The sequence below is a fragment of the Centruroides vittatus genome, unplaced genomic scaffold, assembly GCF_030686945.1.
Source record: "Centruroides vittatus isolate TY-2023 unplaced genomic scaffold, ASM3068694v2 contig_1213, whole genome shotgun sequence".
NCBI classification, from domain to species: domain Eukaryota; kingdom Metazoa; phylum Arthropoda; class Arachnida; order Scorpiones; family Buthidae; genus Centruroides; species Centruroides vittatus.
This window is the reverse complement of record NW_027120776.1, coordinates 2,385,013-2,410,084: the sequence shown is the minus strand read 5'-3', so window position 1 is coordinate 2,410,084 and position 25,072 is coordinate 2,385,013. Positions and strand designations below refer to the sequence as shown.

The window sequence follows — 25,072 nt, the reverse complement described above, 5'->3', positions numbered from 1 at the left end:
ATCCATTAAAAGGAGATTAGATTATATTAATTTGGCAGGACCTGGAGAAAAATATCTGTTATTCAGAGAAATCTGTTGTTCCGCAATTTCTTAAAATGAGATTCCACTGTATATTGTTATTGATAATTGTTGTTTTGCTTCAGGAAAAATTTATATTACTTTTTGTATTTCAAATTGTGTAATCCTGAATTAATTAGTTCTAAGTAAAATTTTATTTGAATTGATAACGAATATTGACCCGTTTAATTCTCCCACCCGCTTTTTAAGTAGATGTTGCTTTAGTCTGTTCGTATTACTAATTTCTGTTTATTCTATCCCTTCTTTTATTAATCAATATGCATTGGTCACATACATGATCTAATCACTCATTCTGTTTTGATTATTGTCGTCATTATATGCTTTTGTGTTATACAAAAGTCTTTATTTCTCCATTTATGTGATAGTCTTGTTTCATTACTTGTAATTTGGATGTCGTCGTTTCAACTCGTGCATAGCTTTTGTTCCGTTAATGTGCTAATGTTCGTAAAAAGTAATCATCAGTTATTTTAATCTACTATCAATGAGTTAAGTGAAGACTTAATTTACAATAAACCTTATGAAATTACACAATTGAATATTTTAAATGATTTTGAAGGCATTAGTTTATTGTTGTTTGAATTAGAAAGTTGTTGTTGTTGAATAAGTTTCAGGACATTCCATATAAAAAAAATGAAATCAATTTAAATTAGATTTTTCTGGATTTATCTCATTTTATCTACAGGGGATATTGACGTTCCATAAAAGCTTAATACTTTTGTTTTCATTTCAATTGTTTTATTTAGTAAAGAATGACTATCAAGCATTTATGAAATAATTATTTAATTTAATATGAATAGAGGAAAAATCCTGAAAATAGTGAAGAGGATGATTTTCTTTTTTTTTAACCAAAAATGATAGTGAAGTAGATCAAATTATTCTGTTGATTATCTTCAGCAGAGGATGCAATGAACAAAATGCTAAGAAAATGGTCACTAGAAAAAGTCTTCATATTTTTTGTAATGATGCAGGAAGATGATTCAAAAAGTTATTGGAGGAAGTCAGACTCGAAACATTTTTATACTGTTACGCATCTAAAATTTTGTTGGTGATTTCAAAGAAGTGTATCATCTTACGCGGCGTAATGAATCAAACTGTATTATCAGAAGAAATAACAAGCAAGTAAAGAAATTGAATATGATGAAAATAAACCTGTGACAACAGAATTTTAGTCAGTTTTTAATACCTTTTGCAAATATTCTAGTTATCAATTAAATACAAACTTAAAACTGACAATTGTTTTAAATACGTTAAGGCTAATTTTTTAATTAGCAGTTTTCGGGATAAAGGTAGGTGGTCGTGCTGCTATTTGTATAAAAATTTAGTCAGTTAATTTTTGATTATTATTTAGACAATTCTGGAAGAAAAGATGGATCCAAAATTGGAATCAATATTATTTAAAAATATAATTTATTATAGTCTGTTGCCGATTGTTTGATCAAATAATCAGCTTCAGCTTTGCCGCCACCTTTGGCCAAAAATTGTTCCTTTGGTAAAATAAATGGCTTTGGCCAAAATCGGGCCAAAGGGTTCCCCGAAGCCAAAGGTTCATTTAATGCTTAATTTGCTGATTGTATTGCTTGTGCATACAGAAAAGTATGATTTTATTACGTTTATGAAGCAAGAAATTATTACTTTTAGTATACAAGAAACTGATTGTTTTAAAATAATTTAATATTAACTGACGTGTTAGTATTATTTTGAATTACAACTCTTGGTCTATCGTTGTTTGTTCTTGGCGCATCAGAAAATTTGAACTGTTAAAAATAAACATTTAATTTTGATTTCAAAGTGAAAAAGGAATTACAAAAAGCTAACAGATGATTATATAAAAAAAACTTTACTTTTTAGCACTGTACAATTTCTTCTTCTGTTGAGAAAATTACCTTTGGTGGGACATTACTACTAACATTTGTTACAAACTTAAAAGATGATTTGTAATATAGATCTTATATAATGATTTAATAAAAATATGCAAAAGAGATTAAAAATGTCTTTACTTTTGCCATGTCAAATCGCCAGGAACAACAGTCTTCCACGGCAGAGACGACCTTTCTATACAGGCTACGTCCCTGCAGAAAACATGCAAAACAATCTGAAAGTTCTTCGGTGACAATCCCGGAACAGTTAAAAAGAAACTTATATAATGATTATTTAGCTACAAATTTTCTTCAGAAATCGTTTATCATCTGTCAGATTTTAGAACTCTTAAATACACTTTTATTTCTCTTTGACCATTTTTGACATCTAAATTGCACACGTTAACATTTATTAATATAAATAAAATTTTAAAACTAGATCTATTAAAATGACACTATAAGAAAGCATCTTCATTAAATGCAAAATTTAATTTTTAATAACAAGCAATTTTTTACACAAATTTTCAGCTGTAAATCTAGATATTTACATGAGTAATTTTACCATATTATTTGAATGCTTTTGACATTGTATGTATGTGACCTAAAAATGAGTGTCTAAATTATGCAATATACAAAGTTGAGATGCTTGAACTGGAGGAACTTTCTCATTGCACAAATCAGACAGCCAATCAGCCAGTAAAACTATCTACTTGTCATTTTCTATAACGTGGCTCAGTGGATGGAAGCAGCAGTTGATTAATTAATAGACAAAGTTTGCAATTTTTTTTGAAATTTTTGTTAAGAAGAGTGGAAAGTATAACAATGAAAAATAATAGTAATTCAATAGTTTTTTTCTCTTCCATTTTTCATGAAAGCGGGTATGTTGCTAAGCTGATCATGTTGGTTTCGTTGTCCATCTTTGATTTATTCTCACCTTTTTCTGCCGTGACGTCGACAGTGAAAATCGTGCAGAAGTTGCCCGATTATACACTGACTTAACACAGTGAAATTACTCGTGGATACTAAGCTGAAGCAGTTGTAATCAGCTTAATATAAAACATTTTAACATTACAGAATTTCTAGGGGTAAATCACATTTCACTAAGTTTTAAACATTCGTCTTGCTTGCTTGATTATTATAATGCAAACCTTTTAGCAATAGAGTTATTCAAAAAGAACTCCCCGGTTTTGTGACTTTGTTCTGGGGAATGTACGGACATATTTTCGTTCTAGGAGTGTGCCTGTGTGCCTTGTGTCCGTAAGTTTCTATGCAAATAATCCTATGCATCACTGGTTCTACGCTTCACTGCTAAGAGCATGCAGTGCAACATGGTGGCATCTGGAGAGAAGGCATTTCGTGTCCTGCAGTTCCACGAAACGATCTGTTACGATTGTACAATGACATTGGAAGACAATTTCATAGCAACCAGTGGAGAAAAGTATAAGTGGTACAGACAATTTGTGGCTTTCGGTTGTCTGTGCAAAGGGAAATCCAGTGGCCGACCATCAGTGTCAAATGGGACTGTGGACTTGGGTTTATGAAGCTTTTCAGTGAAGCCCACAGAATTCAACAAATTTGGCAAATTGAGAGCATCAAATGTCAGAAAGAACTGTGTGGACAAAAGAATCTAGAAATTAATCCATACTGTTAGCACATCCATGTCAACAATGTTTGAGGTAAATTAAAATATTGCTCTGATACGTTATCATGCAAAAGTTGCATACAGCATGTCTCAAAATTCTTTGAGAGTTTTTCTAGAAATGTACTTTACATGTTGTTAGCATTACTTTGCAATAAACAAACTTTTTTTTTTAAACCAGGAAGTTTTTGTATAACCCTGTACATTTACACAATATGTTTATTCTGTAAATTAATGTTAACATTTATGGAAATGGAATCACAGAAAATGGATGGGGGATATTTCAATGTTTCATTTTTTTTACTATTCAATATAAAAATGAATAATTTCTTTTGTATATTTATAAATTTTTAATGAAAAAATTTCTGCATGTTTGTTAATAACTTTTATATTTTTTTTTTACTTGTTGATTTAAAAAAATTTTCTTCCTCTTTTAATCGAAAATCTTAGACAAACCTCAATTTATAACTTCTTCAATCCCAGTTTTTTAAAAGCTTTGTTTGATGATGATCATTCTTAACTCAATAAAATCTATTAAAGCTTTTTTTTTTTTATTCATTTCTATTTAATTTATACATTATACAAATTAGGAAATTTTACATAACTGTAGCCTTGGTGTCATTTTTAAATGTTTACCAGATAAAACAATGGTGTTTAAAGATGATTAATGACAAAGAAGTAAAAAAAGTAAAGAATGCGTAACTTCTTTTGGGAGCAAACGTAACAGATAGTGGAAAAACTGCCATTATTAATTGGAAAAACTTTAACGCTTGGATGTCGCTACAATGCCAAGACATTACTTATATTTATACAGCATGCATCAAATAAGAGAACTTGGATGAGATGAAAGCTTTTTTCTGAGAAATAGTTAGGCATGTACATGAATGCCAAAAACAAAAATTATTGTAAAGGTGTATTCCATAGTAATTGTTTTTGGTGTAATGTTAAGAGGTCTCAATTGTGAGTATTAAGTCCATTTGCCATTATTGCTTAATTCTAAATATAGTTTGTTGCAGATTATTGTTAATTGTAGGGCTGTAATGTACTGCTGTCTATAGCTGCATTGATTATAAGTAAAATGATGGAATCTATTGTACAGCAAATATGGGATAACATCAGTTTCTTTAATTGTGACGTCTTTGTAGTTATTTAAATCTTTTAATGTAAATTTTATGTATATTTTACTTCATATTTATAAAAACACCAAATAAAGAGGGACTTCAAAAGAGTCTGAAATGCATTTTGGATATATTAGATTATGTTTTAGATTCAATCATTGTAAAATTTCTTTATTCTTTAGTTTATTTTGTATCTAAGTATACAAAAGAAATTCTTTGGTAACATATTCACTTGTCTGATAAGCCCAAAAATTTAAATAACTGGTTTGGAATACAAATGTCTAGACCAATTACCAACAAATGTCTAGACCAATTACCAATACATGCATACACCACTGCTAAATCTTTACTTCCAGTAAGATATAATACATAAAACAAACGTTTTTGATCGTATCCAAGATCTGTCTCAGGTTCTTCGATCAATTGAGCACCAATTATGGAATGCTAAGGTTCAAACATTTTGAAATTCAAACTATTTAATGAGTTTGGAATTAAGAACACTGATTTCAAATAACGTAATAAATTAATATATACAAAAAATAGACAGATTTCCCCGATATTTTCATATTAATGTGGGACCACCTCAACGGGAATAATAAGCGTCGATTAATGGCTATGGCTGGTATTGCCCCTCACATGCATATCGCCAAGTATATGATATTAAGTTACTGTCTTTGAAATTAATATACTTCCCCATCCGGCTAGCTTTGTATATCTCCAGGGTCTCTAGGGCCTTAATGTGGTCAGTCTGGAACAATCTTTCTATGAGCCTGGTAAACAATAAAGAATTAAATTCTATCAAAGACAAATATCTTGCTTCCTCTACATGTGTGAAAGCCAGAAAAGCTTGGAAAGTTTTTATTTTGCATGTCAGAAATAATAAAATACAATGTATTTAAATTAACTACAGGTTGGGGCAGAAAGGATGGACTTTTTTAAAAAATCACAACGTCTACAATTGTTACTACATAAGATATTTGTTGGAAGATATGAGTTTGTATTGAAATAGCATTTTACAGTGATCCATTTCTGGAGGCGATTTTGGCAACTTCCATGCGAATAGCTTCCTTCAGTTCTTGCAAAGAACGGGCTTATGCTCATATACACATTCCTTGAGGTGTCCCTACAAGAAATAATTGCACGTGGATAGGTTGGGAGAACAAGGAGGCCAATAGTGAGGTTGCAGCCAAAGTTTTCAATGTAAAAACGTGTACGTTGGACGTTCAGTGCCGCCATCCTATAAGTGTAGAAGTTTGACAATGGCATTTAGAATGTTGAGAATGATTCCACTGACGTTCCAAACAACTTTGTTAAACTTATAGGCTTACTGGAAGGTGGTGCTGAACGTCCGACATACATGTTTTTGCATTTTTTGCAGCTGCAACCTCGCTATTGAATGGAAGTGAGATGATCAGGGAAGAGATGACAAATGACATCAATTGATGATCTAGTTGTGTGGGCTGTCGCCCCATCCAGTTGAAACCACGCACGTCTGATGGGAATATGTTTCCATCGTATGCAAGCATGTGGAAACATATTCCCATCAGATGTGTATGACTGATATGTTTCCTCAGTCGTGCGCAAACACACGGTGTTCTATCATTCACAGCTCCATGCCTTCAACTGAAAAGGCAATGCTAAGACCTCACTACTTTCATGCTACCTGCCACAAATATGCCATTATAACTGGTGGCGAGTTCTAGCCATTTCAAAAATGTCTGTCATTTCTGCCCCACCCCATATATTGTTTACATTGTGATGTTTATGGTTTCATTACAATTATGAGAGTTTTGCAACTCAAACCCCCCCCTCTCTCTCTCTCTCTCTCATCTTTAATGAGTACAGTTGTATATAAACAGATTTTTATAATAAATAAATAATAGCACTTTATTTGTAATATAAAGTCTTGTTTGTTTGAATTTTGTATCTAATGACCAACCTGTAGATATTTGTTACCTAATGTGTTAGATTTGAGACCTATAAAATAATCAGATTTTGTTAAGTATCTGCTTAAAAAAGCAGATATTTAACAAATTTTGTGTCGTGTGCATTCCTTTTCATTTTTGACAAGATGATAAACGGAGAGATTTCTTAATGGCTGATTTTATAACTGTCCACTTGTGCTATTATAATGGTGATTTTTAGAAATTTTCACTTTTGGTTTTAATGTACTTGTATTCGATCCATCTCTGTATTAAACAGATTTCATTTGTCGTCATTTCTAATTTGTTGAATATCATCATGAAAATTGTAGCCAAATTAGCAGTTTAGATTTACATTTAAACTTAATTTCTGTAACTTTTGTATAATTTTTTTCTCTCTACATCTAGTTACAAAAACAAAGCATTTCTTCTATTAGTTTTAAATGTGAGGATCAGATATGAAAATAAATCTTTTGACTCTATGAACGTGTGCTCTTTATTTTCTTAAACATACTAATTGCTGTCCCTAGTATAATATTGTATCAGAAATTGCAGAATGTTGAAACATTTGAATAGAAGTGTCATTTATGGTATGTTCCCCCATTTTGTTTGTTTGTTTTCCCGTTTGTGTATATTGAGCACGAGTCATTTTAAAATGGAACAGACTGAAGTAAAGACACATAATTTGTTATGTCAAAAATGTTTAAATCTTTCGGTCTGTATCAACTATTTTCTGTTACAACTTTCGAGTCTAACAGACTGTATTGATGTTTATAGATATCTACGAGAGACTCTGGGACAAGCATAAGTTACATCCTCCGAGACAATTGCAACAGTTAAAGACGGTACAATCAGTATAACATAATGGCATAAACTTGTAGAAGCCACGAATAAGTCAATACGAGCCTAAACACGAATATTGCACGAGTTTTTGTTTCAAATCTGCATTTACTGATTATTGGATGTTCGGCCAGAATGAAAACGTAATCACCAGACTTTAACAGTTTTTTCCCTTTTCGTAATTTAATTTGGACCATTGAGACAGTCAACAGGAAACTTCTTTATCTCAGTCTGGTCTTGCGTTTTCTTGTTAGACCTGATAGTGTTAATTCAGTTCACTTCTTAACACTTAAAAGATGTGGCATAATAACCTACCATTAAAACAGATTTGTTTAACTGTCCGAAAAAACCTAATCGATTAGTTTTGATTTTTATTTATAAAATTTGACGTTTTGGTTATTTTTTTTTCGAATGCAAATAGTTAGGTACACTGTGTAAATCTTAAATTTTTTTTTCTTATTTTAGTAGTAGTTATTGGGTTGCAATTTGAAAAGAATTGTAGACCTATAAGTTTTCACTGTCGTCCATCTGTCTTTCCTTAATCTCGAGGACAATGTTAGATAAATGAAATTCAAGACCAGATATGGAAAGCTTAGAGGCAGGGGGTCCTGATTAACTGACTACTAATGCACAAACGAATGTTACTTATGTGCATTAAATTACATAATTTCTCGTTATTTGCATTATTTCCACTTAAAACTTTATCAAAAAAGTTTTTTCTCTAGTCTATTTATCGTAAGTTGGCGCTTACTGTAAAAAAATATTTTGTCGGTATCGATCCTCCAGAGATTTTCGTTGGTCGATCGCAGTCCGAAGTGGCTAGAGGCGTGTCGACCAGTTAAGCCCTTTTCTCTGCACTTGTTAAAGTAGGTCAGAGTGGTCACAACAATTTAAAAATTACTGAGATAACACTTAGGAAAGTTGTTATGGCCTACTTTAACATTTTTATGTAGCTGTTTAAATTATTTCTGTTGTTGAAATATAGTTTGTCAAAAATTATTATTAAATATATATTATTAAGACTTACACAAAATATATTTATAATTGTGTAGTTGAACATACTTCAGAACTTTTATCTACATAACTATTTTATTAAATAGATATAAAACAAAGCAAATTCACTGGAAATTCTTAAAAATTATTTGTAAACCTCTAAATGAAAATGTTACCATAATGTCTGAATTTATCTGTGTGATATATATAATTAAAGTTTTAAAAAGTAATTATAGTGTAAACTTGCCTTATCAATCATCTGTATCAGAAGTTTGAAACAACAATAGTTATTGCAATGAATGGAGAACAAAACCAAAACATTATAATTTTTGTGACCGGAAAAAGTTTACATTTAATGATTCAGAACATGCAAATATCTATTAAAAATACCAATTTAACAAATATGAAATACCGTATTTTACGGACTATAAGACGCACCTGAATTTTGGGGGCAATTCTTCGAAGAAAATAGTGCGTCTTATAGTCCGTAAAATATGGTAACTACATTTATAATCGTAGCTAAGTGACAATTAGTTCACTAATGATTTTATAAATAACCGGGAACTATTTTCTGTGGACGAACGAGATGCAACACTGTTTCTAATTGATAGACGTAGGTTTAAACCAATAAACAAAAGGAAATGTGTCTTAGTCTACTGTTGTCTACAGTAGGTGTCAGCTTACAATAAATTGACTTGTTTTTAATTGTTTTAATGTTTATGGATCAATTTCTCATCCAATTCAAAAGTACATTATAAACAACTAGAGACGACTAGAATATTTTAAAATGTGTTTAAATTTTCAAATCAACGATGATTAAATTTGTCTATATTTAGTAACGATTAATTTATAAATATAGATAGATGTTAAATTGAAAATGTTAATTTAAGTAACGTGCACATTAACATATTTAAATCTGACTATTGCTTTTAAAAGTTGCTAATTGAGGTATAATGTAACATTATAATTAGCTTAAATTATTACTGCTGCTATTAAAATATAAAAAATGATTTATTCTTTCTTCTATATAAATGAGAATTTTTCTTTCCGTTAGCATTGGATTATTTTTTTGTTTTAATTTTTTGCCGTTAACCGACGTCGAAGTTTGGTTTATACCGTTCTTGTAAAACTTGATCTTCCTCTGTAGCCAAAGCCAATATTTATTTTATTAAAAACACCTTCTCCTTTTTGAAAATTAATTTTTATCGATCATTTTATGCATATTAATAAAAACATATTTAAAAAAAGTTTTAGTTGACAACATTATGATATAAAAATAACTGTCTTGCACCATTTTATTACAACAAATTATCGTTTATCTTCTATGTAGACGATTAAAAATAAACTTATGAAGTATCTTTGTATCATATGATTTCAGATTTCCAACATTAATGGGCATCCTTTTATGTTATCGTATAAAGAATTTGTTGCAAAATGAATACCTGCTGCTTAGTTTTATTCAAAGCCGAGTCATTATTTGATAAAAACATCTTTGAATCTTGTGAGACTCAAATTTATTTGTAACTAGCAGATAGGCCCGGCGTTGCTCGGGCGAAAGTAACGATAGCGAAGATTAAGATTATTACGTTATAGTCACAGAAGAAAAAGAGTAATTTCATCAACAAACTAAATATTTCTAAAGAAAAGTCGAATTTGAAAATCGAATGTTCTAAAGAAGAAAAGTCGAGAAAAACCGAACTAATCTGTTTAAATTTGAAAATCGATAATGCTCTAACATATTACTCTATTTCTTTTTTTCCTCCAGCGCCAGTAAATCTTGCACGTCGCTTTCTCTTGTTCTCCATTGTTACTTAACACTTCCATTGTTGATGGAAGTGTTAAGCCTTAATCCTGTCCCTCCCCCGTGGAGAGGAATTTCGAAAAATCCCTTCTTAGTGTGCGTTCTCATGACGTACCCTAACTGTGTACCAAATTTCAACTTTCAACCCCTTACCGTTTGGGCTGTGCACTGATTATTATTATTATTATTATTATTTATTATTATTATTATTATATATTATTATTATTATCAACTCGTCTCGATTATATATATAGATACATCATTTGTATCAAAGTAAATTAAATTTATCTTTTTACAATAGAGTATTATTAAGATTCAGTGGATTCATAATCAATATTCCAAAGGCCGTTGCCAAACTTCTAGGCTTACAGGAAAGGGCGCCAAACGTCGGACGTACACATTTTCGCATTTAAAACTTTGGCCTCAACCTTGCTATTAACAGACTATATTGGTGTTTATGTTAGGAAGATAAATTATAATTAAAAAAAGGGTGATCAGATGTGAATAATTTTTATTTAATATTTCCCTTTTTTTATATATTAAAAAGAACAAACATACATTACATCTATGAACTTTAATTTTAATTAACGTACACTTAAGATGGCTGTCAAAATTGCATTTTAATTTATATACAAATGAAGATTGAGTAAATAAGTGATTTATGTTAAAGAAAATCAGAAATATTAAAGAATTATAATTAAAGTGAACAGAAATATAGTTAACAAAAGTATAAAGCTTTTATAACTACTAAAAAATATTACATGTAGTTGCTTTAATAAAAAGTGCCCCGTGATAAACTGCATTGTCATAAATGGGTATAATGTTATAACGAGACTTCAACTAATTTAATAATTATAAGTAAAGTGCATTTATAAGTTGTGTATTGGTAATAGTTTATTTGTTGTAGTTTATAAAAACTCTGATTGGAGCAGACGATATATTAGAAAATATTGTAAAATTTGCCCACTTCTTGGGTTTTTCAAGCTTTTAAGGAACATTTCTGTTTTATGTCATCAAAGCTTCGTCTTACATTTATTCATTTTACAGAATCTATTTAGATTAGATTTTCCTTCTCTTAAAGAAGGTTTAATTGTTATATTAATTAAGAGAAAATGCAAGTACATTTGAGAAACGAGCACATTTCTTATTTAGCTTTATTAAAATTTATAGTCAGATCGTTCTTTAAGTTATTTGCATTTAGTTTGGAGAATATGTTGCATACTTGAGGATTATTTGCAGCAATAAGATGTGCTGGGTGGCAATATAAAGTATTCAGAAATTTTTGAAGTTGTAATATTATACACTTTGTTGTCTTTACTTAATATTTCGGTTAAACTGAATCGTAATCTTACGTTGCTTCTCTACATATTGAAGTACGTTTTGTGTAAATGTCTTATAAAAAAATAACAATGTAGCAGTATTTCATATGTTGATTCGGTATTGTAGTAAAATGTAACTCTACGAAATTAAAAGTTGCAGGATTCAAAAACATTAGTTGTAGAAATAACAATTACAAAGACGATTCAGGCGCCGTAAAGCAATAGTCTCTCTCTCCGCAGTGATGCTGCATAAAACTATTAAAACGTGTTGCGGCAAAAACGTCGTCTAATTCTCGTCTTGAACTTCCATTTAATATTTCGTATAATCTTAATACACTTTTTTTTTTCTGTAACTGATTGGAGGGGAATATGTTGTTCACAAGTATAAGAAAAGCTAGCTGGTCAGTTGATGCAACTTTGCTTATTCTAGTTATATTGTAAGACTGCCAAATTTAAACAGAATACAGGAATAATCTCGGGTAATTAAAGAGTTTTCTTAATTTATGAAAGTTTATTAAATTCGATTTGGTAGAATTCTGCTGCTGTGTTCTATACTCTGATATTGTGATCAACACTACGCTGTATCAAGATTTCGTATGGTACATGCACTGTTTCTATTGCTACTGTCGTTTACTCGAATTGTCTGCATTTTAAAATGCTCATTTAGTGAAGTTTGTGTATTAAATAATCAAAATTGAACAGTACTTAACAGCAAAGTTTGACGATAAACCTCTATTTCATTGATTTTGCAATTCAAATTATTGGTCGACATCCGTCTATAAAACCAGTATTAAGGCTGTTACACTTTAATTAAGCAAAAGTGGTGCTGTCGTCCTTAAATATTTAGAACGACTTTTGCTACGGTAGTATTAATTTACAGAGTATTTTACATTATGTTAAATTTTTTCTTTCAGTTTATGAATATATATAATTTAAAAGAAAACTCTGTGAATATTTCATTAAATATCAGTTGTAAATATTTAAATTTTTGCTATGAATTTAGCAATCATTGTTGGCAAAATTCTCATCAAAGTATTGAATTTGAAGTAACATTTTATCTTTCTAAACCTGATTATGTTCATTATCTTGCAATTTAAATCATGTTAATTTTAAATGAACCGTTGATGAAGTAACGATTCCATTTAAATAGCCAATGACTTCAAGAAAGCAAAGAATTTCTGCAAAAATGAAATTTTCAGTTGCCTTAATTCATTAATGTCTGCCTTGTATAAATAATAATTCAATAAGAAATGATTGAACAAATTGAAAAACAAATATACAATGAAAATTTTTTTTAAACTAGTTACTAAAAAAAGAAAATTTAAAAATTTTAATAATTACTAATGTTTGATTTCTGTAACGTGCCAATCGTGCGGATCGACTTACCGTCGGAGAAAAATTTAATGTTTTACGAATGCATTATCTGCTTTAATTGAAGCATTTTAAACTTCGGAATCGAAATGTGCAAGTTTTCTCATTTGGGGGAATAAAAATTTGTCTTTTTGATGTTGTTAAAACAAAGACGTTAATGAGTTTAAAAACAAGTGCTATCAATGATACGTAATTATCTTACAGTAAAAGCGGATTTAAAAAAATAGAGCAAGTTTTTTTACCCGAAGAAGATTGCGTATCATTGAAAGTACTTACTTTCAAACTCATTATTGTCTTTAATACCAAGACGACGGTTTTTATCTCTTCATTCCTGTTGATTTATTTGATGTGTTCTTAAATGGATGTAATAAGTACTTGGATTGATTTGGTGTAATAAGTACTCGGATTAATTCCTGTTTGCCGGAATGTTTATCAAAAATCGTCACTTGAAAAGATTGCAAAATCAATTAAGATTTTAATGCATGACAATTTTTCTAATACTTCAAAGTTCCTAAAATGTCGGAGTGTTTTTTTAGTAGATGTCCAATGTTTTTGATAAGTATTAAGCAAAAATGATACATTTTCTTTCTTTCTCTCTATTTACATATATTTAAGTTCTGTACAATATAGAAAACTTTACAGAGAAATACATACTTTAAAATCGAAATGATTGATATATTAACAATTAGAATCATTTACGTACTAGAAAAATGTGTTGTGTAAAAATGTACAACACATTTCCCGATGTCTAAAACATTATTTTTAATATAAACAGCACAGGTTCTTAAGTAGTTAAGTTTGAGCATCAAATATTCTGGCAGAAATTTTTGTTTGTTAGAAACTTATGTTATCATTAATTTTAAATAACCATAACAAACAAGCAATTACTTATTGTGATGACACCACAATGTCAGGCTGCAATTTTTAATCATTTTTTTTAATTTAAATATGTGCCCTCCATCTCAAATTAGTAATGTTTTGCCTCTGTACATTCTTGTACGGAACATACTACTCACCACTCCATCTGAGACAACTGACAGAAAACTACGGGTACCACTGGCCCCGCAATCTAAATACCTTCATAGACAACAAGAAATATACCATGTCTTTATGAACTTTGTACGCAACCTTAAGCTTATGAACTGCCAGCAGACCAACATAAGCAACTTATAACTCCACATTTACTTTGCTGTGTTACCCTAATGCTATTCAGCCTCTACTAGTGTATTGTATCTTGTTTAACTATGGCATCGTCAATTTTCTTTTATATCATGTTTAACCTTTGTAACATGTATAACCATTGTACTATGATTATCTGCTGTATTATGTTTAACCACTGTACTATGTATTTTCCTTGCAATAAGCATTGCCCTGTAAAATGAATGCATTATATATCGACATCTATCAGCTCTTACTGTACCTTACCACCTTTCTCTTGGCTCCTGTTGTTATGGTGGTGACAATTACCAGATGGTAATTGTCGCGTCTAACCCTCTAACATGTAAATTATTCACACGCAGATCCTTCTGTATTATTTGCATTCTACATTTGTTTCCCGGCAGATGCTCTGTGACCCTCCTTTCCTTCTCATTTCCACCCTACCTCATCCTCTACTTAACCATACTTATTCCCCTTTCCTTCCCAAGGCTATACCATTGAGTCAGGCCTTTCCTTTAACTTCCTGTTCCTGCCCTTGTGCATTATACTTTTCTATTAGCGGTGGAGTCGTGTGTCATCTATTTAACTTCTTTTGGAGGGGAAAGTTTTGAATTGAAATAACATCACTTCCACTTTGCATCGGAAGTTTGAGATTGTATATAGTTAATTGAGGCCTCCTTTCCCTAAGCTTTCCATATCTGTTCTTTGTTCTCGAGATTAAGGATGGGCGGACGGATAACAGTGGGAATTTATAGGTGCAACAATTTTTCAAATTGCAGTCCAATAATTTTTGGAAAATCTTAGTTAATTTTCATATTTGAACTTGTTTTTCTGTGAATTTTTGTACGTGTATGCCTATTAATAATTTTTGTTGATGGTAATTGTAGCAATTCTTGCTTTGTTTTCTATTTGTTGTTTAAGAATTTTACTGTTTTTTATATATTAAATACTTTCTCCTGTTTATTATAAGTTTTTTAGTAGGGGAGAAATGGGACACTTTTGGGAAAAGTATGTCTAAAACATAAGCAAAGAAAAAACTTTTGAATCTTTCTTTTTTAACTTGTTAGTTTGAACCATCTGTATCTTCTGAAAAGTATTGGAAGTTTCAATGCTAACATTTTGTAGAAAAATTGACTTTTTGTATGCTGTGACAAGTGTCCTACTCCTCCCTTTTATTAGGGAGGAGTAGGATAGTGAATGGGACAGTTCATAAAAGGATAACAAATTCACATAAAGTTTGTATAAAATACTTATTTAGCAAATATAAATAGTTATATCTGCTAAATTATCTTATAGTATTTTACAGCAGTATTTTCTTGAAATGCTTGATTTGAGGTATTAAAAGAAAATTTTACCACATGATTATAAATAAAGGATTCACAGTATTCTGAATACATTAACATTTAACTGCGAACATAAGATAATGAACCAACAATCACTGCAAATATTTATTGGACATTGTACGCAGATAAATTAATATATTTTTCATAAATAGATTTCAGTTTGTCCAAGAAGTCATCAATATTCTTTTTATTGAAGCTAGTGGCTTCTGGTGATTGCAATGAAAACTGTGAGTGACATTCCATAAATTTGTCGAACCAGTCACATCCTGCAGTTTTATTGAGATTCCACGCACTGGGATATGTTCTATTCGAGGCAGCGGCAAACTCAAATTTCTTACCTGCACTGTTGTCGGGCTACAGTGCATTTTACTTGCACTAAGCAAGAAATCTCTTAACTTTGCTTTTTCCCTCAGAGAAAACCATTCCACAAATGAGGTTAGACTAGAATACTACAGACTCCTTGTCTGAAATGCTATTAAATTTTTTTACATGTTTTGCTAGTGCTGGTTTTGGTAAATTCATAGCTCTTGCAACTTTCCTTATACTTTTTCCCCCTCGTCATACACCATGTTCATTGCTCGAAGAATCATACTGTTGGCTGGTGTTGATTTTGTCGGATTCCATTTATGTGGCATTTTTCGTGAAAATAAAAATAGACTATAAAATTTAACACCACATCAGGCAAATTATTATTAGGGAGGAGTAGGACACTGTCCCATCCCTTCCTATTATGCAGTGTCCCAGTCCTCCCTACTGGGAGGTTTTGTATTATGCTTGCTATAACTAGACATATGGTGGAAATAGCAAGAAAGTAATATAGCAAAATTGTACTATTAAAATATTACTTTCAATTCTTGTATTAGGCATTAAAAGTTATCGTAATCTAAAATTTTATGTTTAAATCAGTTATTGGTATTAATATTTACCTGGAGCATTGTAATGTAATTTTCTCTTCTAAAGCCTCTTCTGTTGAAACGATTCATCAGTCATTTTATAAGAAAATACAAGTGCTGTTACTCTCAGTTGGGGACAAATAAAGAATTACAATAAATAAATAGATCAGAAAATTCAAGTGTCCCATTCCTCCCTTGTCTCCCCTATTTATTATTATTTCTGAAATGTATTGATAACTTGCATGTAATACCAGCACTCGGTCAGTAAAAATAATTGTAAATGTTCAGTCACCATATACAGATGCTGGCAGTAATTTTTTTTGTAAGAAAAAGCATTTCGTGTATATGTGTGTATATGTATATATACAAAGCATACAAAATAAAACCTTGCATTAATCGAATCGGTGTGAAAGTAACAAAGTTCAGTAATTTCCAAATACACTGCAGTTTTTATGGATTGTTATTAATAATACTCTGTATCTATAGATTTTATCAATGGCACTTTTATTTACATAAGTTTTGAATATTATCATTTTGAATAGTATTAGTGTCCTTTAGATTATATTCAATACAAAAATTGGAATTTAAATGTTCATAAAATAAATTTTTAAGAAATTTAACATGCACTTCTTAATGAATTTTAATTGTTTATAAATAAATATAAGCTAAAAATATATGAAATACGGCATTTATTAACGACACTTATTGCAACGGTTGTAACTGCCGCCAGTTTTTCAGTCGACCGGCCATTGATTATTTGAAAAATAATTGAGTAACATGCTTTATTTGCTTGACGAACGGTATTGCCAATAGCTTATTAAAAATTTTATTAAAGTACTAGCCAGTCTATCTTGACCATTAGAAGAGGATAAAACAAAAATTTGAAACTGAATCAGTAAGATTGCAATGATCAGTTGTATAGACTTACACATAACTGGCATTTTGCTCATTACAGTAGCTAATGAACTTTGCGTATCTGATGAAATAGTAACATACCACATTATATTTTTTCTCTCCTCTTCTGCCAGTAGTTTTTCTTATCCATCCAGAGAATGCCGATCAAATTCAAAGACCCGATAACCCCGTATATATCGGGATAGTAACCAAACTGTGTGCTTTGTTGAAGAATTTAAGTAAATATTTGAATTAATTCAAAACATTCAAATGTTTTCAAAAATTTTACTCCTCGTTTCAAGTACATTATTCTAAAATCGAACGTCATTTCCAAGATAGCGTAAATAAAATAAGTATTACAATGCATGCTAAATTACAATTTGTTTAACGAAAAAACAATTGCAAAGCATTTCTGTTTGAGATGTCAGAGTATCTAATGTTCATCACATTTTCGTTAAAATTGTTTTGTAGGTTGGGATTTCTTTCATTACTTTTGTTTTCGTTCTCGCTAATATTTCCTGTTCTTCTGATTAATCGTATCGGGGTGGTGCCGAACGAATCATTACTTTTATTGAAGTTTTAGACGTCTTCGCTTTTATACGTAGATGATCAGTTAGCTTTATTTGCCCGAGTTGCAGATGTTTTTTGTTTTCGTAATCGGAAGAGCACTCGTAAATGATTACAAAAACAGAAAACGCAATGGGATTGGTTACGGATGTTTTATGGACTAGTCGATTTTAATGTTTCGTAAAGAAAATTATAAACTTTGTGCCAGTAATTATATACGAAATAAACAATACTGTCTTTCGGTATTAAAATTCTTTAACGATAATAAAAATAGCACTTTATTTGCTGTTTTTACTGTCGTTAAAGACAGCGTATCAATACATTGACTGTAATATTTGCACTGTGAAAATTTCAGTTTTCAAGATTTGTAAATGTTCGTGCATATCTCAAAGTTTTCTGAACTTGTAAAAATTTTTTCGAAATATGAATTTAAAGTGTTCTAAATGTAGTAAATTGTTTGTGTTTCTTTGTTAACCAATCTTTGAGAAACTATTCAGTCTGATACTCTTCGGAAAACAAAAAATGTCTGTTACAGAAGTTTGAGTTGAAGCTGTTCTCAAAATATTTATAAGATTTGGAAAAGCAATTGTACTGAATGAAATAAACTGGTTAATTTTTTAAATTTTAATTTTATATCTAAAAAGAAATGAAGGATCAAGAGGAAATGAAAAATGTATTAATGGCTGAGATTTGTTTAGAAAATTAAAATAAAATTACGTATTAAAATGCATAAATTCTATTCATTGTATTAAAGGTATTTCAAGTTTTTAAAATTAGAATTGTAAGAATGATACTAGAAGCTTCAGAACATTTTTGCATTATTATTATTATTATAATCATGTTTATTTCGATTAAAAACATAATTTACTGACAAATTTATAATCTATTATATTTTAACTAGGTGGAGCCTTTAAAAGGAAAGGTTGCAAAAGTGTTGACTTGGAGATGGGCCGAAATTCCAAAATCCGACGACGAAATTACCAAGAAAGACGACGGAAATAAAGACGATCTGACTGGAGTTCAACCGTCGACAAGTAAAAAAATACAACCGAAACCTCAAAGAGAGTTTTTCGTAAAATGGCAAGATATGTCATATTGGCATTGTTCTTGGGTTTTAGAACTGCAGGTATGATTTGCTATTTAAAACTGATAAGAAATGTTAATTAGTAGTATATTCTAGCAAATAATGTACAGTAGGATAATCTCAGAATTATTAGTCATTAGAATATTTTATAATTAAGAGAGTGGGCATTCCTCTAGTCCAATGTTTTTCAAACTTCATCCCACGGCACACTTAAACCTATAAATAAATTTCTGCAGCAAAAATTTCCTCGGAATAAATCACGAATAAAAAAGTCGCGTTCGTAAACATTCCGTCGTCGCATTACTTGCCACTTAACCTAATTCGCTTTGTCTATATTTTTTATGAATTAAATAAAACAGCAGCAGGTTAGAACAATAGTTATTTAAATTAATAATTTTCATTTACCTAAGAGAAGCAATTAACATTAAATCTTAAATTGCATTTAAAAGTAGCATGGTAATTGCCTTTATAAATCTACCCTATGTCTAGCTATTTCTAAGTTAAAATAATTTTAACCAAATACGGGCAATTATAGATAAATTTTTGAATAAAGAAAATTTCATTTTAAATGAAATAATTGTGTTATGCACATATAATTTTGCTTATGAAGATATATTTTCTACTACATTATGTATGTTTGTTTATTATAACAATGAAAAACTTGTATAATCAGTGTAAAGAGGTTTTAGTTTTGACATGTACGCTTATTGTTCTTTGGGCTTTTTTCGAAAATAATTTATTTAATAACCTTCAAAAATTTTTGCAACACACCTGGAATCCTCTCGTGGCATACCGGTTGAAAATCACTGCTCGAGTCCTTTCTAATACAATGATCCCTTGCTTATTGCCTTTAATTTGTTTTTAAAATCTGTCACAAAATGAAGTTATTAAACAAATAAGCAAATTCCATTAATTTGAATGGGAAAAGTTATCGTGTTCTATCTCAATCAAACATATCTGTGACGTTTTATAGCACGTCGAAAGCGCTTGCAAATATAGCAGTATTTATACGTAATTAACGCCCATGTGATAATTTGCTCTTCTTTTGCTTAACCAATCGTGTGAAATCCAACCCTCGAATTCGGTAAACGTATCTAGATTTCACAAACAGAAAAATATATGAATTGTGAAGATTTTTCATTATTCTTATTAATAACAGACACATTAGTCTGAAAGTAAATAAATAAAATTTGAACAAAAGATATAATGTGAAGAAGGTGTTTTTTTGTATTCACTAAAAGAGGATAAAACATTTATTGAGATGATGGGTGGTTGTTGATGATAAAGGGGAATGGAGTCATTCTCTAGAAAGTTGGATAGTCAAATGACCTATCTTGTGATTCCACATCTAAATCAGATGTGTTTGAAGATTTTTTTTTACTTTCACATTAAAAATTTCTGATACATGGAAGGCTTTAATATATCCATAGAATTGGAAATATCTCAGATTTAAAGGAATTCAAGATAGAAGTTAGTTTTGTTGTAGTTTACATTTGTACATTATCTTTATTTTCCTTTACTTATCCCCATTATTGGTTTGCCTAGGCCCAAATGAGGCACTCAAGTGGTGAGGTGTGGGACCCAGCATATCTTAACAGATCAATCCTCTGTAAAACTCCTAGTGTTTTTCAACATATCTGATTTGTTTGTGGTCCTCTAAATCTATAGGCCGACTCTTAACCACTTAACCTCTTAAGAAATTATGTAAGATATAGATATAATTATATTTCCGAAGTTTATCTCTACAAGAAAATATGTCAACTGTATTCAGTTTTTTTATTTTGTTTATGTAAAGAGTATAAGTCGGAAAGGTAATTTAATTTTATTAAAGCAAGTGTGTCCAAAAACTTTTGAACTTTTTTCAATTTTGTCCTCTTGCTTCTTTAAATGCTTCTCATATTGGTTCATAAGCTTCCTAACACTGTCCAAAAGCAATATTTTAAGTTGTTTTGATAAGCCGTATACATGTATATTTGTTAGTTTTCAAGAATATAATGCAGATGTCTAATCTTCTACAGCAGTACAACCGGAAGTCTGTTGTGTGGAAGCAGATCATGCTGTTCAAGAAAATTTCTTCTGATGTTTAAAAACATTCAGAAAGGACAGTGTGATTGTTGTTGTGACTATTCTTGCTTTGTCACTCAACTTTTCAGTTTTAAACTTTTTAATGCTCACATTTCTTTGTATTGTGTTACTATTCAGAATTAGAAATTTTAGAATTTTACTTCATCTGGTCAAGAGAGAGTGTCTTTTCATTAATAGTGTTAGCTAAAAAGAGGAAATAACATAGTTTCACTTCAGATTTTTCAAGATCAGCATGGATAAACCAACTGGAAAAACTTGTGTATTAATGTAATATTTTTTTATTTCTAACAAGTGTTGTTAATTTTACACAAGAGATTTGATGATCTAGTTTTTAGTTTTACATATTATTCATTAAGTAAATCCCTCATATGATGATCTGGAAGGCTCGTTAGACTTTTAGCTCTCCAAGAAAGCCAGATTTCACTAATGAAGAATAAATTTTCATTTTAGATATGTAAAATTAATTAGATTCAGAATTATTTTGAACATATCTTCTCTTGTAACAATAAGATGATTTTGAATCACGTTGTTATTTTTCATCAAATAAAAATTTAATGATTATAGTGGTGATAATTATATTTTATAATAATAACTGTTTTAATCAAATACTTTTACAACAAGATATGACTACGATTGCTATTAACATAATAATCATTTTTATTCAATGTTATATAGTTGGACGTTTATCATCCCGCTCTATATCGTAATTATTGCCGTAAAAATGACATGGATGAGCCACCAGCACTGGATGATGGTAGTTCTACTTTAGACGGCGAGAAAAAACGCGATCTTCCCAGAGACGATCCCCACAATCTCGAAGAAAGATTTTATCGTTACGGTATTCGCCCAGAATGGCTACAAGTACACAGAGTTATTAATCACAAGTATGTATATATTAAATTATTTATGAAAAAATATCTAGTAGAATTTTAGAATTAGCAAGATTTTTATGTAGAATATATATATATATATACAGAGAGGAAACACATTATTGTTATCTAAAAAAATGTGTAAAATAAGATGTGATCAAATATTTAAGTAGAATTAATTTTTTGCAATGTTTAAGGAATTTTGTTAAATAATTATTGGAATTTGATAAATTGGTGAAAATTATCATAATGTCAATAATTATGATGATGATGATGATCTGGCATTTGGTTAAAATTTAAATATACATGTACTGAAATTTGAGGAAGCTAGATCTTCTACAGACCAAAGATAACACTTTGGGTTTTTGACACGACATTCCTGCTTGCTTATTTTTATTATAACATCAATAACAATGGTATTTCCATTACTGGATCATTTTTAATAATTATATTTGTCAATTTGGGATATTCTGCTAGCATTCAAATCTATACATGTTTACATGTATAGTATTAGTGACATCTCATTTGCATATCAGTAATGATTATCTCTATATTACTGAAAGAATTTTTAAAAACTAAGCAAAAGCTTAAATTTTAATAAACTACTTATTTATATATGACGGCGATTTAGATTTTCATCTTTTTGATTGCATTTTGTAAAAGGATATATTTAAGTTCTTAGTATTAAATCATATTTGTGTATATTTATTTCAGTTTTATTTAACAAGTTATGAATTTATGAATGGTTAATAATTTTTAAATTTGTTTTAGTGTCGTTTTAATTAAAATAGAATATTAATACGCAATTTTATACGAATTCTCTTAAATATAATTAAATATATAAAACTTCTTGTATAGAACATTAAAAGATGGAAGAACAATGTACCTAGTCAAATGGAGAGATTTACCGTACGACCAAGCATCGTGGGAATTTGGTGATAATTCGGGGGAGTTTGAAATCCCAGATCTGCAGAAAGCTATTAATTTCTATTGGGACCTAAGGTATGGATCAAGAATTAATTTTTGGTTTATATGATTTTTGAATTACAACCCTAGGTTCATAGAAGGTTAGTTAAAAAATTTGGAAATATGTTTTGTCATTTTTAGTCTTTAAATTTGGTAACATTTAATGGGATTGGGATTGACTGTATGTGTTGTAAAGTCAGTACTAGAAAAGTAAATTTGAATTTCATAATGAATTGTTTTTAAGTTATCTTTAAATTGATTCATAGTAGTAAAGGCTTTACAAGTATGAACATTTTTTAGTGTACTCTGGAAAAAATATTTCAAATTGTTCACCTTCTTAAATATATAAAATTCCTGTTAGTGTTAGGAGTAATAAAATCTTTTATTCTAATTTCCATTATATTGGGCTTTTGAAAGATCTTAACATAAGTATTTTATTTTTAAAGAAATGCAGCAGAATTTGGCATTGGCAAGAAACCAACTTCCGGTAAGACCAAAGGTAATAAAGGGAAAAAGTCAAAAGAAAAGGATATAAAGGATGATGATAAGGATGGAAAACGCATGACTCCACCTCCAGAGAAACCTACTGTTGATGTGAGTATTTATACTGTTAGCTATATATATTAAATTTTTTTCTTCTTAATTAGTCCTAGTTAATATTTTAATTTGGATTTTAATGATTTATTCAAATTAATGAATGTAAAGTTTAATTTATAATTCACTTTTGTTATTGTCTTCAATCCCGAATACAGCCAATACGAGTAGCATTAAAGAAATCAGAGTATTGTAAAAATTTATATATTGTTAGGTACTGTACTACTTGCAGAAGTATGGCTACTAAATAATCTTCTTGCAAGTATGAGTAAGGGCACTCAAAGCTTTTGTGTAGAGAATGTTGTAACGAAATGCAAAGCAATTATTTCAAAAAATTAAATGAATTCGTTAATATGCACTTTTGCATTTTAAAATATTAGTGTGAGAATCGGGGGTTAAGCGACGAGGTCTAACCCGTTATCCGACAATGGGGAGGTGGTTCCCGCTCACGTGGTCAGTGGATGGCAATTTAGGAGGGCTAAAATCGAGTGGGAGGTCGTGGATAAGTCGATAAGGTGTTGGCTGCGTTTGAGTAATCACACCTTTTTAAGATTCTAAACATATTTAATGAGGATATTATATAAAAGATGCATACATTACTAAAAATGACAATAATAATACTAATTATACTAATAATAATAGTTTAGACGCGACAATAATCCTTCACGGAATAACAAATGAGGTGGCTAGCGGGGGTTTGACGCTCGTACTCGCATTCCGAGAGATTTCTAACCCTTTCCTCTGTCTATTATTAACTAAACCTCGACCAACTGAGGGGAGAGAGAGAGAGATTTCCGTATACTAAGTCAAAAATTACCTTGCTATCCGTAAGTCGTCGGCGTCAATTCGAGTGGAGGGCACGGAGGAAGATCGTGGATTAATTCTATTCGAGACCCTTGACGTCACACACTCTAGTGGGGGTGTGAACACCTTTTTATATCTAATTCAAGGGGTGTGAACTGTCATATAGCCAGGATTTATTTGCACACCTGTTATTGTGGTCATGTCTGGGTTTTTGTTGGTACGGACGCCGGGAATTGAGATGTTTGTTTTAATTACAGACCTAAGTGCTCCACTGAGGTGAACATAAAATATAAATTTCTATTGACATGACAGCTCTCGCCCATCAATTAGCGTGTAGCTGACAATAATTATTACAATCTTGTCTACTATTTCGATATTGTTTATGTCCAATGTCGGGTTCGACGACGACCTATGGGATTTATTGCTGCTGCACGTGTCGCGTGCAACAAAAAAGGGGGATGAGAACATCGCTTATTCCCGTGTTGTTGATTCTATCGTCTATCGAATTACTGTAATACAAACGATTATTTCCTTCTTGTTTATACATATATTTTTAACAGCTATTTTGTAAAGATCGTTGCGGTTGTTACCCTTGGAAGGCCTCTTTAACTTTCTTACTTCACATTCTTCCGTAGAAATAAAGGTTTATAAAAAGAATGATACTATTCAACAAAAAGGGGGAAAAGGGGGTGTTTCGGATCCTCGCATTAGAATGAGAACACCAATTCAGAACTTTGTCTTGCGAGTCCTGAAAATTTGCATAGAACTTTCAATGTTCTGTTTACCAACATATAAGCAGCAAAATGGTATGATTAAAGGGTAGATTTGTATGCATGTTTTTCTTAAATGATATTGATGTTGAAACCTGAATAAAAACC

General features: G+C 30.4%; 1 protein-coding gene across 1 annotated transcript in view; it reads left to right on the top strand.

The window, feature by feature from the left end:
- LOC136986456 (chromodomain-helicase-DNA-binding protein 4-like) overlaps positions 1-25,072 on the top strand; it is a 212,115-nt gene that overhangs the window by 84,855 nt on the left and 102,188 nt on the right. The window contains 4 exon segments of the mRNA XM_067283983.1: positions 18,694-18,918; positions 21,637-21,845; positions 22,689-22,832; positions 23,243-23,390. Coding sequence (XP_067140084.1) covers positions 18,694-18,918; positions 21,637-21,845; positions 22,689-22,832; positions 23,243-23,390 — 726 coding nt within the window.